A 14647-nucleotide genomic window follows, 5' to 3' on the forward strand; every position below is an offset into this window, starting at 1 on the left:
CCTATCAGAGCTCTGTGAGAGCGGAGGGATGTTACCACCACCCCCCATTACCACTAAACACCACTGTCTCCTCTTTAATTAGCCATTCATAGAGAGAAGATCTACACTGCGCTGACATTTTTACTGGGACAGATAGAGCTTTTTTTTTCTAAGGTGTGTATTGTGTGTGTGCATGCAAAGATTAACATAGTCAAAACTGGTCAAGAAACAAAACCGACAGATGCACACACAAACTCAGATACTTCTGTTCACATCTACACTTTTCTCTCCGTGCATTTGTCAGTGAAAGAAATTGGGGTTCCTGCTGACGGTTAGTGTGATTTGCTGATGTTCCACACCATAGAAAAGCCCTCTCTACTATAGACCAGCTGTGAGTTTGGAGGATAGCTGAAGAGTTTTTATTGCCCTGTACCAAACATGCACCAACATTTTAGTTACCGCATTTTTTTCTAAGATAAGTTTATCCCTTGATTGAGTATAACAGAATGTAAATCCTCAAAGGATCAAAACATGCATGTTAATAAAAACTGCTTCATTATAATCTATACCAATGGTTCAGCAAGATTCTATGTCACGCTGGTAAACAATGCACTCTTGCCTGAACTCATAAAAACTGCATCCAGAATGCTGTTTTGCTGCAATGTCATGCAGGGCAAATCAATATGCATTTGGAAAAAAATCTACTGAAAGCTACAATTACGCTGTCAACAGTGGCTTGACTTTTAATATATACACATTCTTAACTAAATGTCAACCTTTTGCAAAATAATATTTATTAAGAATTCCTTCAAAGTAAATAATGATCTGCTGATCATTCATTTTTTTCCTTTTCAACACAGCCCAGTTTATGTCTTTATGCTAAGTCCACTCTTGGGAATATGGGGTCCTGGCATTAACGGAGGGATTGTGTGCCAGTTATGCTCATAAATCTGAATAACCTAGCAGGTATGATTGTGAGCAGAGCCATTTGTCTTTTCATTTGCATATATTAGCCTGTAATCTCTGTTCCTGTGTGCTATGCTTTGCTTAAAATATAGTGTTTACTTACTTTTTATGGCTGTGGTCTGCCTCCCCAACAGATTCATGATCTGTGAGGTTTAAATGAATGTGTGTGTGTGAGAGAGAAAGCGCTTTTTTTCACCCTAGCTCCCTACTGAAGCTTCTGTCTGTGTGGCCACACTTGATGTACATGTTAAGACCCACACTTGCTGATTATTTATTCTGACTTTTTGCCTCCCCGGACTGAGGTGTTGATTCCTCTCTTCCCCCAGTGGATTCTCCTTCGTTACATTCACACAACCTCTCCCTCTGGGCATGGGTTATGCAGTGTCATGCAGGTTAGGTCTCTCTCTCTAGGGGTTCGCCTGGAGGCAAACCTGAGAGAAAAGAAGGACTGGAGTGAGTGAGAAAAAACTGAGAAAGAAAGATACTTGGAGTAGATTTGTATTGTGAATAGAGTCAAGGGAATGAAAAGGGGATCTCAGGAATGAGAGTGAGTTCAGGCAGGGTTCTGGGGGGGTGTTGTATCAGGAGGGAGAGGAGAGGGGGAGGAGAGGAGGGGTAGGGGTGGAGTCGGGGGCTCTGCTATTTGTAGATCCTTGTGATGGATGACTGGTGTGTGTGTGTGTGTGCGTGTATGTGTGTGTGTAAGAGAGAGAGAGAGAGACTGGGTTTTTTTTCTTTCTGCTCTTTCCCTGTTCCCTCTCTCTTCAGGCAAGCAGAGCAGATCGGGACTGAGTGAGAGGAGGACAGAGACGCAGACGTGTGCAGACCAGAGCACATCAACTCCACAAACACAAGAGGAGAGAAGAGTTTGCCAGGAGATCATAAGAGAAAGAGAGCAGCTTTTTTTACATCAGGAAACTGTGGTGGATATCAAACCTACATCAAAAGAATTCTAGAAGAACAAAAAGGATTTGTGTGGCTTTACAACTGAGAGGAGATCATTAGCATTTTAATTTTTTTTTAATTTATATTCACCACATATAAAATTATTTTTAGCAATCTTGTGAGGTGTAGCAGAAGTCTTGGAAGCAGAGAAGAGAGAAATACGGCTTTTTATTGAAAAGAAGTGCAGGCTGCAGTGGTGGTGAATATGCCCATTAGAGATAGCTGTTTTGAGGCAGGCATGGGCAGGCTGGCCGGGCAGCCACTCTGGATGTGGGTGGTGATGCTCTCTACCCTGATCATGGCCAATGCCAGCGCCTGCCCAGCCCTGTGTACCTGCAGTGGCACCACAGTTGACTGCCATGGACTGGGTCTCAAAACCATGCCAAGGAATATCCCCCGCAACACTGAAAGACTGTGAGTACCATCTCCTCTTGTGTGTGTGTGCATGTGTACGTGTGTGTGTGTGTGTGTGATATAGAAACTTCCTGGCCAGGTCTTCTTTTTCTCACAGTTTCCTTGCTTTATTGTAGGAGTGCACATGACTTTGCTTAGACTGAAACAGAACAATAGCCCTGCCTGTAAAAGCTGTGTGTGTGAGAGACTGTGTGTCAGTCAGTCAGCCAGTCAGTCACTCACTGGCATTCCAGTCAGGTATAAATAGGCATGAGGGACTGGAAAGAGCAGGAGCAGATGTGTGCCTTTCACATGTGTCCATAATTTACTTACCTACTTGTTTATACTCACTGCACGTATTATTATATTTTTTCTGAATCCTACATCAATTCAACAGAAGGAGCTTCATTTTTGCTTCACTTGATTTTAAGGTATAAAAAGTAAAGTTTGTTTTAAATTTTTAATATGACATTAAGTTTTTGGTTAGCTTGAACATTTTGGGATATCATCCCAAGTCCTGTCTCCATCTCTTGTCTTTTCCCTTCTCACTTTTTTCCCCCCACTTCTAGGCCCTCGAGCACCCCCCACCCCAGTACACAAAAATTGTTAAATCATGTAGAAAATTAAGCAAATCTGCTACTTTAGTGAGTCTCGCGCAAGGATCACGTAACTGTCTTGTAAAAACAGTGGGAGGAAGGGAGACAGGAGGAGAGGTGAGGCAGACGCTGGCTTACAGAGTGGAGTTTCTCTGTCTTTTTTGACATTTCTCTGAAATATTCATCAGTAAATCAGAAGTGAGGAGTGCAAGGGGAAAGAAGATTGTTCTATTTCAGCTTTTAGAATATCAGTCCTGAATAAAACATGTGGTGGGAACAGAGGAGAGAAAGCCTGTGTCAGAGGCAGCGTTGGCATAGTGGGAACTGGCTGCATATTTTATGCTTTTCATATTTAATTTCTAAGAACACCTTTTTTTTGCCTGGCAGTCTGCATGTTTCAAGCTTGCATATGTGCACATGGCTTAACAGTGAACCAGAGAGGAAACATGGTTATTTTGTGGTTTCCTTTTACATGAATGGCCATTCACACTGGAAATATCCCCTGCTCCGCCAGTCAAGAGCATTTTTGTGTTAAAAGTTGTTTGTGCATTCATAGGTCATGTATAGCAGAGCATTTTATCACTGTAGCATCTCTAGATCCTTTCGGAAAACTTAGGATATTGCATTTTAAACATGATGTGTATAAAGGTCAGTGTAATTTATTCTAAGGTCATTTTATTTTGGTGTGTGTGTGTATTAGCTGAGGGTGTAGGTCATATAAGATAAGCCCTTCTGTGCCGAGAGGTTCTACTTAACAATAGAAGCTGCCCCCCCTGTGGGCCGTTAAATAGGGTGATTCATCAAGGTGAAAAATCAAAACAGCTCGCCAGACCCCACGTAACGGTCCCATGTGCATCGCTAGATTTATGTGTATGCTCTTGAAAAATGTGTGTTTATGTGAATGAAATTGTGCAACTGCAGTTTTTATAAACGCCAGAAATCAGTCAATCTTTGTTGTTTCTACTCAGTAAAAGAAGCTCTTATGTTTAGTGCAGAGCTGTAAAAGTATTTAACAAACTTTAATGGGATGCGATGAAGTAATAAAGTTTAGGACCAGAGAGATTTGATTTGTTGAATATTTAGATACTAAGCGATGCTCAGTGTGTATGAGCGAATGTGTGATTAAGAAAAGGAGGAGGCTGTTTTTTGGAGAAAGTGTGTGTGTGTGTGTGTTTGTGGGGCAGGGTGTCTGTGTGTGAGTGTATGAAGGTTGTGGAGTCAGACAGCAGAATCCCATTTGCACTTGTCAGTGTGGGTTTGGATCAGGTCTGACCCCTGCGCTCCTCAGACTGAAGCCTGTAATGAGACTGTGAGCTCCACGTGTTAAAATCACACCCTGTCGTGTATGGGCCACCGGCCGCTCCCTCCCCCTCTGCTTCCTCTCTGTATCCATCCTCTTGCATCTTCTTTCTTAGCTCTCTGTGCCTTTTGTGGCACATCATATAATGATAATAACATTGATATCTTTACTGAGTCGTAAAATATTTCTGTAATGCTGATTAAGGTGTTATTACAAAGGCAGGATTACTTAACAGGTATCAAACTAAGCTGCAACCCTTTTTTTTCTCCCTGTTTTGTCTTACTAACAGCCCTGCTGTTTAGATTGTCTCATCTGTGAATGAGGTGATTTGAGAATGGGGAGGAGCTGTGTGCCTTTGTGAGAGCATGTCTCAGTCTAATTGCAGAAAGCCAAGTGCACTGATGACGTATATTTCTGTGCCAGAAAATACCTCGCACTGAGATTCAGGGGGGCACGTTGGAGCTCATCCAGAAAAGAGGAGGTGGAGGCTGCACACCATATGTGTGTGTGTTTGTGTGTCAGTTGTGCATGCCTGGATAAATCTGATGTTCAGTTTTGTTTATTCATAAAGTTGCTGGCATGTGTATGTGTGCATGCATGCAGTGAATAAGTAATGTCAGATGAAAACTCTCGAGGGTTAGCAGTTGTTGAAGATAAGGCGCTCGATAACCATGTTTATGTATTTGGGGGTTGGAGGTGTGTGTGTGTGTGTGAGTGTGCATGTGCCAGGGAATGCCTGCGGTCTTTTTGGCAGCAGCACATTGCTGGTACAACTGACAACTCACCGGCCACCTGATCCATAATTTACCCTGACAAGACTGAACACAGCCTGCCCACTACCTGCCAGTGCTGGCTATGTGACTTAAGTAGAAAGAGCAAGATGGGGAAAGACAAAGAAAGGGGTGAGGGGTGGAGCTGGGGCATTAGGTTAGAGTTGAGGTGGATGAGAAGCTCCGTCAAGGCAAAGCTGGCAGAGTAGCTGAAGTTAATGAAGGGATTACTGCACAGAAGAATGAGGAGACAGAACCACAAAGCTAATGAATAAACAAGATTATGTTATTTATTATAAGGGTGAAACAGGTCTAACCCTGAGGCAGACGGGATATTATTCAGGGCCTTTTTACAGTCTAATATATCCATCCTCTGAGCTGGTAATCCTGTGAGGAGTGATAATGTCTGGAATGAAGATCATTCAGAGAATGTTTATGCACAGAGGAGCATTGTGAAATTACAGGCCTGGGACTTAGTCGGTTCAATTTACTGCCTGTGCAACACAGCTGTGGTCTTGTACTGACTACTGAGGTGAATGCCATCTTCCTCCCTCTCTAGCTGCCTTTTGAGCTAAGTATTTTGTGAGCTGCTTTGCCTCCTGTGTGTCAAATTATGTTGTACTGTACTGTACATGTAGGTATTCCAGGCATTCAGTGTGTTGCTTGTCTATGGCTAACCTCAGAGCAAGCTGCGCTGTCTACAGACCCACTGACCTGCTTTTCTGATGACTACATGAATCAATGTGTTTATTTGCACCCATGAAAGAGAAGAAATTACCCGATCAACAGGGTGTGTGTATGTCAGGAACACACCCCAAGAAAAATTCATGCACTTGTTTTACTTTGACATTTGTATATACAGTGTGATGTATGTGCACATGCAACTGTACATGCTTGATTGCTTTGCACGCCTATCTAAGAGTGCCTGTATCTCAGCAGACCATGAAAATCGAATTTGGAGAATCCACCTAGATCACCTTTCATCTCTCAGAAGACCGTCTTTCCTTTTAACCCTCCTGGCGAGGCAGTAAGAAGCTGGAGGGTGAAGGGGGTGGGGGTGGGGGGTTCTAGGTAGTGTGTGTATATGTCTGCATGCTAAAATGCACATCAGTGAACATTGGGCTGACATTGTAGATATGCCTTCATAATCCCCATTTCACGCGTGTCAGAACGCTTCTGTTTGAGAAAAGGTTGAGAGCAAAGTTTGGGCAGAATTCCAGATGTGCCTACACACTTATCATAACAGTGCATGTGTTCAGTGCAACATTTGAGTTTAGATATATCAAGGCATTTTTTCCTTCCAATGAAACAGACAAAAGTTTAAGCTATGGCACAAGTTCTGCAGTGGATTTTGTGGTTCAAAGCAGAAAAGATCATGTAAGCTTAGTTTTAACATTCCCACTAGCATTTTACACATCACACTAAACTAAACAAAATGTGCATAGATGGATAGGATAGCTGCTGGGTTGATTGCACTATGTGGATTTGTCAGTTTATTTAAAAAAAACTGGACTAAAAGATTACATGGATCATTGGATCACATTTTCATGGATCCATGTTTGCCCATTTTTGTGCTTTTTTATGTTGTGGAACTAACTTGAATTTTAGGGCCATACGTTGTGGAATACCATCCTGCTCTTGGTTCATTTAGATTATTTCAGTCATATTTCAGCACAACACAGCAGATTGTGCTGTGTTGTGCACTTCCTTTGTTTGGTGTGCACTTCCTTTCAGCATCCATTCTTACTAACAAAGCAATCACAGCAGAGTTAACTTTAATCAAAAGTAAGTGTGAACACACACTCAAGGAATCTGATGATGATACTCTATTGTTTGTAAAATGACACGAGCAAATCCTCCTAACAATTGAAAGTAGATTATTACTACAGCTACAATTAATCTATTATAGACACAGATGACTAATTAATCACATAATCATCTTCTTTGTTTTGTTATCTAATGGCACATGAGGTAATCTCTGCACTCTGCGCTGGAAGAACCCAAAGGAGGACAGATTTGTGTATAGAGCAAATCTTTATTCTCAGAGACCAACAGACACATTCAGGCACACATGCAGCATCCATCAAGTTACCAGTTGTCAATGCACATCTGTGAGGCAAGCGTCTTTTCAGTCAGGAGTAACTCAAACATAATAGATGTGGCGGAGCAGATGTTGTGTCCACATGTTACACTTTGTAGTCAAAGTACACATTCATATAGCCTAAATGCCTTCATACGGGAAGCAAAGCCACAACAGAACCTCAGAGTCTGTCACTGAACAAACTACAGATACAGTACAAACCATGAAAGCCCTTCAGTCTCTGCTTCTACTACAGCCCTGTGTGTGTTCTCCCTTTACCCTGTGTTACACTGGAACAGATGTTTAATTGATTCACTTCAGCCTATGAGAGTGTCATAAGTTATCTATGTTTGATAAGAAAGTGTCTGTGTGCTACTTGCCTCTCAGCCCTGGCTCATCTTTGCTATCTTTTTGCTTACAGCAGCATCTGCTACATGAAAAAGAAAACTGAGATGTCTTCTTGTCAAGGTTGTTGTTGAAATGTGAAGGCAGAGTAAAAGCAGTAAAACACAAGTCCCTGAGTTTGGTTGGTTCTCAAATTCGAGCACCTGTAGGAGATCCTGCACTGGTCAAGTCTCAGAGAAGAAGCTGTGTGTCTGTGTCCAATGTGTGTGTGAGATCTGCTTGATGTTTAATTTTCCTGTCAGTGATCTTGCTCCTGAGGCCTGCCTAACTGAGTGAAGACTGTAAATAGGCCTTGAAGAGCCCAGGAGCCAGTAAAACACAACCAGCAGTCTTTACGTACTGAATACACTTACATGATTGCTGATGCACACATGCACACTGAAAATGTACAGTTTAGGGCCTTAGCTGCTTGTCTGAAAGCCACATTTCAATGGAAAGGGAATGTTTTGTTCAAACTGAGCAGAAATCTGACCTCTCAGTGTGGATAGAAGTGTTCCAGTTGGGTTTAGGAGTGTGGTATTTTGGTCACAGTGGTCTGCCTTCTTTATTTCTCTCTCCCTCTTTCTCTGAGTTTGCTGTGAGTCCAAATGGTGCCGACTGGTTCTGTAGCCTGTTTAACCAACTGCTATCTAGGTCACTTTCTCTTCCTCTCAGTCTACCAGCCACTGAGGCCTTATCTCTCCATTGACATTTCCCAGACAGCCCGTCAGTTCTTCACAGCTCTTTGGCTACTTGCAACACTCCACCACACTGCTTCACACCGTCGCTTTTGGACAGCTAACAACACTGTCAGAATAGCTCTTCTCCTCTTTCTATCTTTCTCTCCCCCTTTCTCTCCACCTGCTTGTTTCGCGGCTGTCACATCCATATGCTCTTGAGTCTGCAGGATGAGGAATGCATTGCCTCTTCGCAGCTTCTCAACCTGTTCAGTTCATTCATATGGGAGAGGCCATGCTGCTCCGGTCAAGTAGCGTTATCGGTTAGTGACTGTGGTTAATGAGCATCCATGTTTTGGGCTGTAGGGCCTCAGGCTTGTGATCATCAGATTGTGTCCACAGAGTGGAGATTGGACAGCACCGTACTGCCTATCCTCAATCAGCTGGCTTCTGTCTTCCCTGCCAGGCTAAAGCTGTTCAGGACAAATGGTCCTGCAGTGCTCACAGAAGCAATGCAGAGTGACTGCACTGCAAAAAATAATCACCTTAATAAGTCGTTTAAATTAAAGAAGGAGACAAAATAAGTTAACATCTGCCCTAAAAGTCTTTGTTGAGAGTTCAGTCTGAACTTTGACCTGCAAAATAGCAGCTTTATTCATCTGCATCTGATTGTATGCTGGAATAAAATAGGCTGCAATATAGGACTGTTTGACTTTGGCAATCGGACTAGAGGGTAAAAGAAGTTATGTGCATGAAAAAATATTATTTAACTTGTAAAATGTTTTGTTAGCCTGCTTTTGCCACAGAAATTATTTAAGAGATACTGAATCATTTAGTTATTAACTTATTCATTGTCAATAGACATAAATCTCATAAGTCTCGAAATGAGACTCCTGGATGAACATAAAACTATTAACCTGTTGATCCATTCCTGCACTACTGCTGGACACAGCATGCTTTAAATCCAGTAAAAGAGTTCAGTTTTATTAGTTTTAGTATCATATAACTTTTTAATTGTCTCATTACAGATTGTTTGCTGTGTTGCACTGTCCCACTGTGCCTGTGTTTATTTCCGATATGTATTGTTTCTTCACAGATCAAGGATGTTGGTGAAAATTCTCTGCAGCCAGCAGTCATTTTTCTTGTGATCATTATGTTCTTAAGCGTTGGCCAGCTCTCAATAGAACACTGTTTCTTTCATCACAGGCTCTGTCTGTGTACATGCCAGTAGGTGTGCTTGGGTACATTCCTTGATGCAGTATATTTATGTGGACTTTGTGTATGTGTGTATGAAACAAAGCACATGTGGATATTTGTTTCTGCATACTGTCTTTAGTGAGCCATGATGTTTGCTTATCCTCCCTGCAGTCTTTGTTTCACGTCATGTTGCTCAATTCAAAACAGGTCTGAAACAGGCTCAGTACAGGGACCCCAGCAGCTGGCAGAAATAAACGTAATGAGTTTTTCAGTGTTTGTAGCGGTGCTCCGAGCCCCTTTTGAATTATAGAGATGCATAACTGCCGCATGTCCACCTGGGGGAAGGTGCACCAGGAAATACTTTTAGGCATCAATCAGCTTGGGACTGAAGAGGCAGAAGGATTAGATAGTGATGTCATAAATCCACCTTCTTTCCAGGAAGTGTGTCAGCAGTGGAAATTCTTTCCACAGGATGGAATGGATTTGACTGAAGCCATTGAAGGTGAAAATCCTTTGCTGTAGGAACTCTGAATGATTCCTAATAATTTTCAGCCTCTGAAGTAATACTGCGGTAGTGTAATGTCAAAAGCTGCACCAAGTCTGTATTACAAAACATCTGTCTATGAAAGGAGTTAACATGCCTTTGCTGCCGTGCCAAAAGCCATTGCTTAGCTTACTTTGATTGTAAAGCAAAGAAAACAGCAGATTATAGTATGACTTAGGCATGTACTGCCTTTATTTTAAATGAAAGACTCCAAACTTTATTCATGTCTAGCATGTGCAGCATTTTCAGGACTTAACAATGAAACACCACACGTCAAAACCGGCACTGATCCAGAGGCCATAATCTTTATAACTTAATAACATCAAGGACTCTAGCACAATATTGAATACTATATCAGCGATTTTTCTCTCATAATAAAGCTCAGCACCCATTTCGTCAGGTGCGGTTCCCTTTCATGTTATGGTGCAGTGCCTCTCAAAAACACACCAATTTCAGCATAATACTGTATGCATAAGTCATCAATCTGTGAAGAAAGCGTACTGCAGTGGGGACACATTTGTAGTTTTTATATACCTCTTTGAACTGCACGGATTTATCATGACTATTTGAAACATTATGGGCTTCTGGTGGCATTTAAGTGTTGCTTAAATGTCACTGCTTTGCTGAACAGGTGCATTCATCAAGATCACATTCAGAGCAGCCTGTTACAGTGTCTCTAGGAACCTTTAATGGAGTCCAGTCATCCTATATTAAAGAATACTGTATGTTAAGGTGTTGCATAATGATAGGGCAAATGTGGAGGTGATACAAATCCTAAAGCGCCTCTTCTGGCAGGACTCATTACTAAAGGAGAAAATATTGGTTTCATGTGTTCTTGTGTGTGTAATTTTTCTATATATTCTTCCTTCTTCCAACATTTTAACCATCCCTCTAGGATTCATTTTTAATGTCCTCTGGGTGTCATCAGCTGTGACCACCCTGTAGATAAGACATTGGGAATCCAGAAGTGTGTGTGTGTGTATCTGCGTAAGCACCTGTAATGAGCACCACATGTAAGTGTATCGGAGCCTGGGCTAATGAAGCCCAGTCCATTATTTATTTTCCCGTGGCCATGTTGCTTGGCCTGTCGTTGCACCTGTGTACACACACATTTACTTCACTTCACTTGCAAGCATGCGCGCGCACACACACAAGCACCATCTGTCTATAATGACCGCTCTTTTTTGTACTGCATAGCGCTACAGTCCCTCGAGTGGTCATTAGACGAGAAAAGCGAGAGAGTGACTGAAGGAGAGAGACCAGATATTTCAGTGCTGGTTCGAAGGTTTTTTGGTTTTGCTTTTGAAGAGAGGAGTTTGGGGGGAAGGTCAAAATGTGGTGGAGACATACCAGTTAGAAAGTTGTATAAGAAGACAAAGCTCTACATATTTTGTTGCATGGTGTGTGCTGCTGGTTTTCCCTTCATCCAAGACAATCTCATGCTGTAAATATAGACAGTGTTCTGTAGCCACAAAGGACAAGGAAACTTTTTAATATCAGCAGAGGTACTACTGAGGATACCACAGTCAAATTCAGCATCAAACTGTTAATTGTTGAAACGTTACATTTTTTTGTAATCCATCAGAAAACCAAACCTTCCTCCAAACCTCCATGTTTTAAATTAATTTGTCTTCTTTTATTTGCCATGATGGCCAGCTCTCAGCAGGGAGGCTGCTCCCATTATATCCTCAGCACTTAGCTTTCTGGCCTTGTGGCCCTACCCAAATCCCCTCTACTGGCTCCCGCTAATCCCCACCAATTGTAGACGGACATGGCAGACAGTGCCGGGAAGGGGTGGTGGGGGGTGGGGTGGGGTGTTGTGAGTGTGTCTGTGTGTGTGTGTTGGTGGGAGAGGGCTAGAAGAGAAAGACAAATAGGCAGCTCAAATGTGGCTTCCATTTTAATCAGACTCCTTAATATCGCCCAGTGGAGAACTGAGTGTGGACTTTTATTTTAGACAACCTTCCTGAAATATATGTTACATTTAACTTTGCATTGATTTGGACTTCACACATAAAAAGAGCTAGAGTCTCAGACATTAGGAAAGAAAGAAAAATGTCTGATTATGACTTGGGTATCTTCAGACAAAGATGCCTTCAAGCCACTTTTTGCTCTTGTAGGTCCAGAGGAGGAATAAAGATGAATTGTTTATTTATGTTTGTGTGTCTTTTTCAGGGAGCTGAATGGGAATAACCTTACACGCATCACCAAAAGCGACTTTGCAGGACTGAAGTACCTCCGAGTTCTGTAAGTATACTCGTCTTCATGTCCATGTGTCAAAATGAAATGATTGCAATGCATGCGGATCTGTGTCTAACTTGGCAGCCTTCATTTATACTGACTCGCTGTTCACATTAGCATAAACCCAGTACAGTGGTTGTGCTTACGACAAGGATTCTACTCCAAAGTACATTAAGCTACTGAGTGATTGTGGCTATAGTGATCTAATGGACTTCTCTTTGACTGTTTTCTGCCTGTTGAAGATGCACTTATCATCCCTTAGACACACACACACTCACTTGCCCTCTGTTCCCACACACCAACATGCAATTTGCATACAAGTGCCAGTCCTATTTAGGCACTTAGCACAGTTAACATACTCAGGTTGAAGTCATTGACTCTGTCTCTGGTGAAATTAAACGGCACTTGTGACTTCAAGTAATAAAGTAGTTGTAAAAGTGTCTATATGTGTACATGTGTGCGTGCACTTGTGAGTAGTGCCATAGGTGTTAAAAACACTACCGACAAGGAAGCCGCATAGACCCGAACATGTTTTAAATGTAACACGAGCTGAGCATAATTCCTACTGCCCAGCAAAGCCTGACTATTTTCAAGCCTCACCGTTACCCACCCATCCCCCTGTCCTCTCCTTCGTCACCCAGCCTCAGCAAACTGGGTCCCCTTTCGTCTTCTTATGCATGCCCCCTTTTCTGCACCACCTTCTACCCCCATGTGGAGGTTAAATGCCTTCATGTCGCCAGCTTGTCACTGGCAAGTAAGAAGGAAACAGCTCCTTGCAGGGGTACTAAAGACAGAACTTCCCCCTCTCCACCACACACAGTCACACTCTGCTTGTGTTTTTTTAAAGTCAGTCAACCACATACATAATACATGATTAACATAGCGTAGGTACACGGAATGCCTGTGTATGTAGCCAGCTCTGTGTGGGGCAACAACATTAGGACTAACAGCAGGCTGACCTCTGATCCTGCTGACCCCTGAGCAACCCTCAGAAGGACAAAAAAACAGGAACAGACGGTTATCTTTACAGTCAGCTGCCATAGGTTGTGTCAGTCTAAAACCAACACAGCTGATTTACTTCCATTCATTCAGCCCTTGGCTACTCAAAGGGCTGTGTGTGATTTTGTTTGTCTGTGAGAAAATACAGAACAATAAAGGAACAAAAAGGATGAATTAATCACAGAAATTGAAAGCTACATGCCCTTAGGCAAGCTATAAAAAGTTTCCTCAGTTCAAAAGTACTCATCACAATTTTTGCACCTCCATCTAAATTCATGAGAAAGAGATCTGAGGTGAATTGCACTTTTCTCTCCATGTTTATGGAGTGCGTACAGTGATTAGCATTTAAATTCGATGGGGAGGAAACCCAAACTGCTGAGTTGCAGCACGGTGTGGCCTCACAGCAGACATGAGAGGTTGCCTTCAACACAGAACAGTTGTATATGTAATGAAGGAAAGTGCTTGTTGCTTCTGAAGCTGCTGGACTTTTCTCTCCTTCCTGACTTTGTGTTATTGTAACACTTTCAAAACCATCCAAGGCCTCATTTTTTTACACGTTAGCTTTGGCAAAGCAGGTGAGGAAAGGATGTGTTTCTGCTTGGGTCCATGTCTTTTATGTTTGTGTGCATCCCATGTTTGTTTGTTTGTGTGTGACAGATAGCCTTGATGTTGCGCCCTGAGTGCCTGATACTGCTCAGCTATGCTGTCCAGCAGGCACACACACACCCTACTTTCCCTTGATTGCGCCACTTGTAAAAATCTTAAAGCCCGCCTCACACTTTCTGACCCCCTGCCTACTTTTCATCTCGTCTCCACCCAGCTGCTGCACCCAGTGGACCACACTAGAGCTAAGACCCAGAGTTTCTGAGCCACCTTGGAAACTTTCCTGGCTGCTATGCCTGATTCCTTTGCCAAGATTCCACACTGTGCCCTCAGTCCACACCACTGCCCTCTGTGTGTGTGTATGTGAGAGAGAAGTGTTGAATATACTGCACCTAACTCGTGTACACTTACTGCGAAAAGTCTCGCCAACCAAACCCAAAAGCCCAAGTGACCCCCTCCTTGTACAAAAGTCAAAGTGACACAGTTTCTGTCTGTCTTTTTTTTTCTGCAGGCAGCTGATGGAGAATCAGATTACTGTTATTGAGCGCGGGGCCTTTGATGACATGAAGGAGCTGGAGAGACTGTAAGTACCACCTAAGGTTACCTTTTCAAACATGAAATGAAAACCACCCCCCCTACTGATCTGTTTTCAATACTTTTATTAATTGAGGACAATGAGAGTAACAGGAGGAACCAATCATATATGCGATATCAAGTGTAAGGCACTTCCATTGGTGCTGAGGAGTTACAGTGTGGGCTGGGAGTATTTTTTTATTAGCTTTCCCTGACAGGAATGCCCTCAGTGGGTTATGTGGACTTTAAAGACCTTCCCCCTACCGCAGACCCTGGCTCATCTGGACAGCACCAGGACTCCTCGACAGCTTGTAAACTGGCTGGGAAAACACACAGACAAACACGATCAACCACACCTCACACCAGCTCATTAGTAAATCAATAGTGTTACCCACATGGA

General features: G+C 42.6%; 1 protein-coding gene across 2 annotated transcripts in view; it reads left to right on the forward strand.

Annotated features, from left to right (window-relative positions):
* Positions 1–1656: 1656 nt before the first annotated feature.
* slit1a (slit homolog 1a (Drosophila)) overlaps positions 1657–14647 on the forward strand; it is a 76574-nt gene continuing 63583 nt past the window's right edge. For both annotated transcript variants that reach the window (XM_028423334.1, XM_028423335.1), the window contains exons 1-3: positions 1657–2304; positions 12007–12078; positions 14186–14257. In XM_028423334.1, coding sequence (XP_028279135.1) covers positions 2096–2304; positions 12007–12078; positions 14186–14257 — 353 coding nt within the window. In that variant the 5' untranslated portion in view covers positions 1657–2095. The remainder of the gene's footprint in view (positions 2305–12006; positions 12079–14185; positions 14258–14647) is intronic.

The sequence above is a fragment of the Parambassis ranga genome, chromosome 15, assembly GCF_900634625.1.
Source record: "Parambassis ranga chromosome 15, fParRan2.1, whole genome shotgun sequence".
In the NCBI taxonomy this organism is placed as follows: Eukaryota; Metazoa; Chordata; class Actinopteri; family Ambassidae; genus Parambassis; species Parambassis ranga.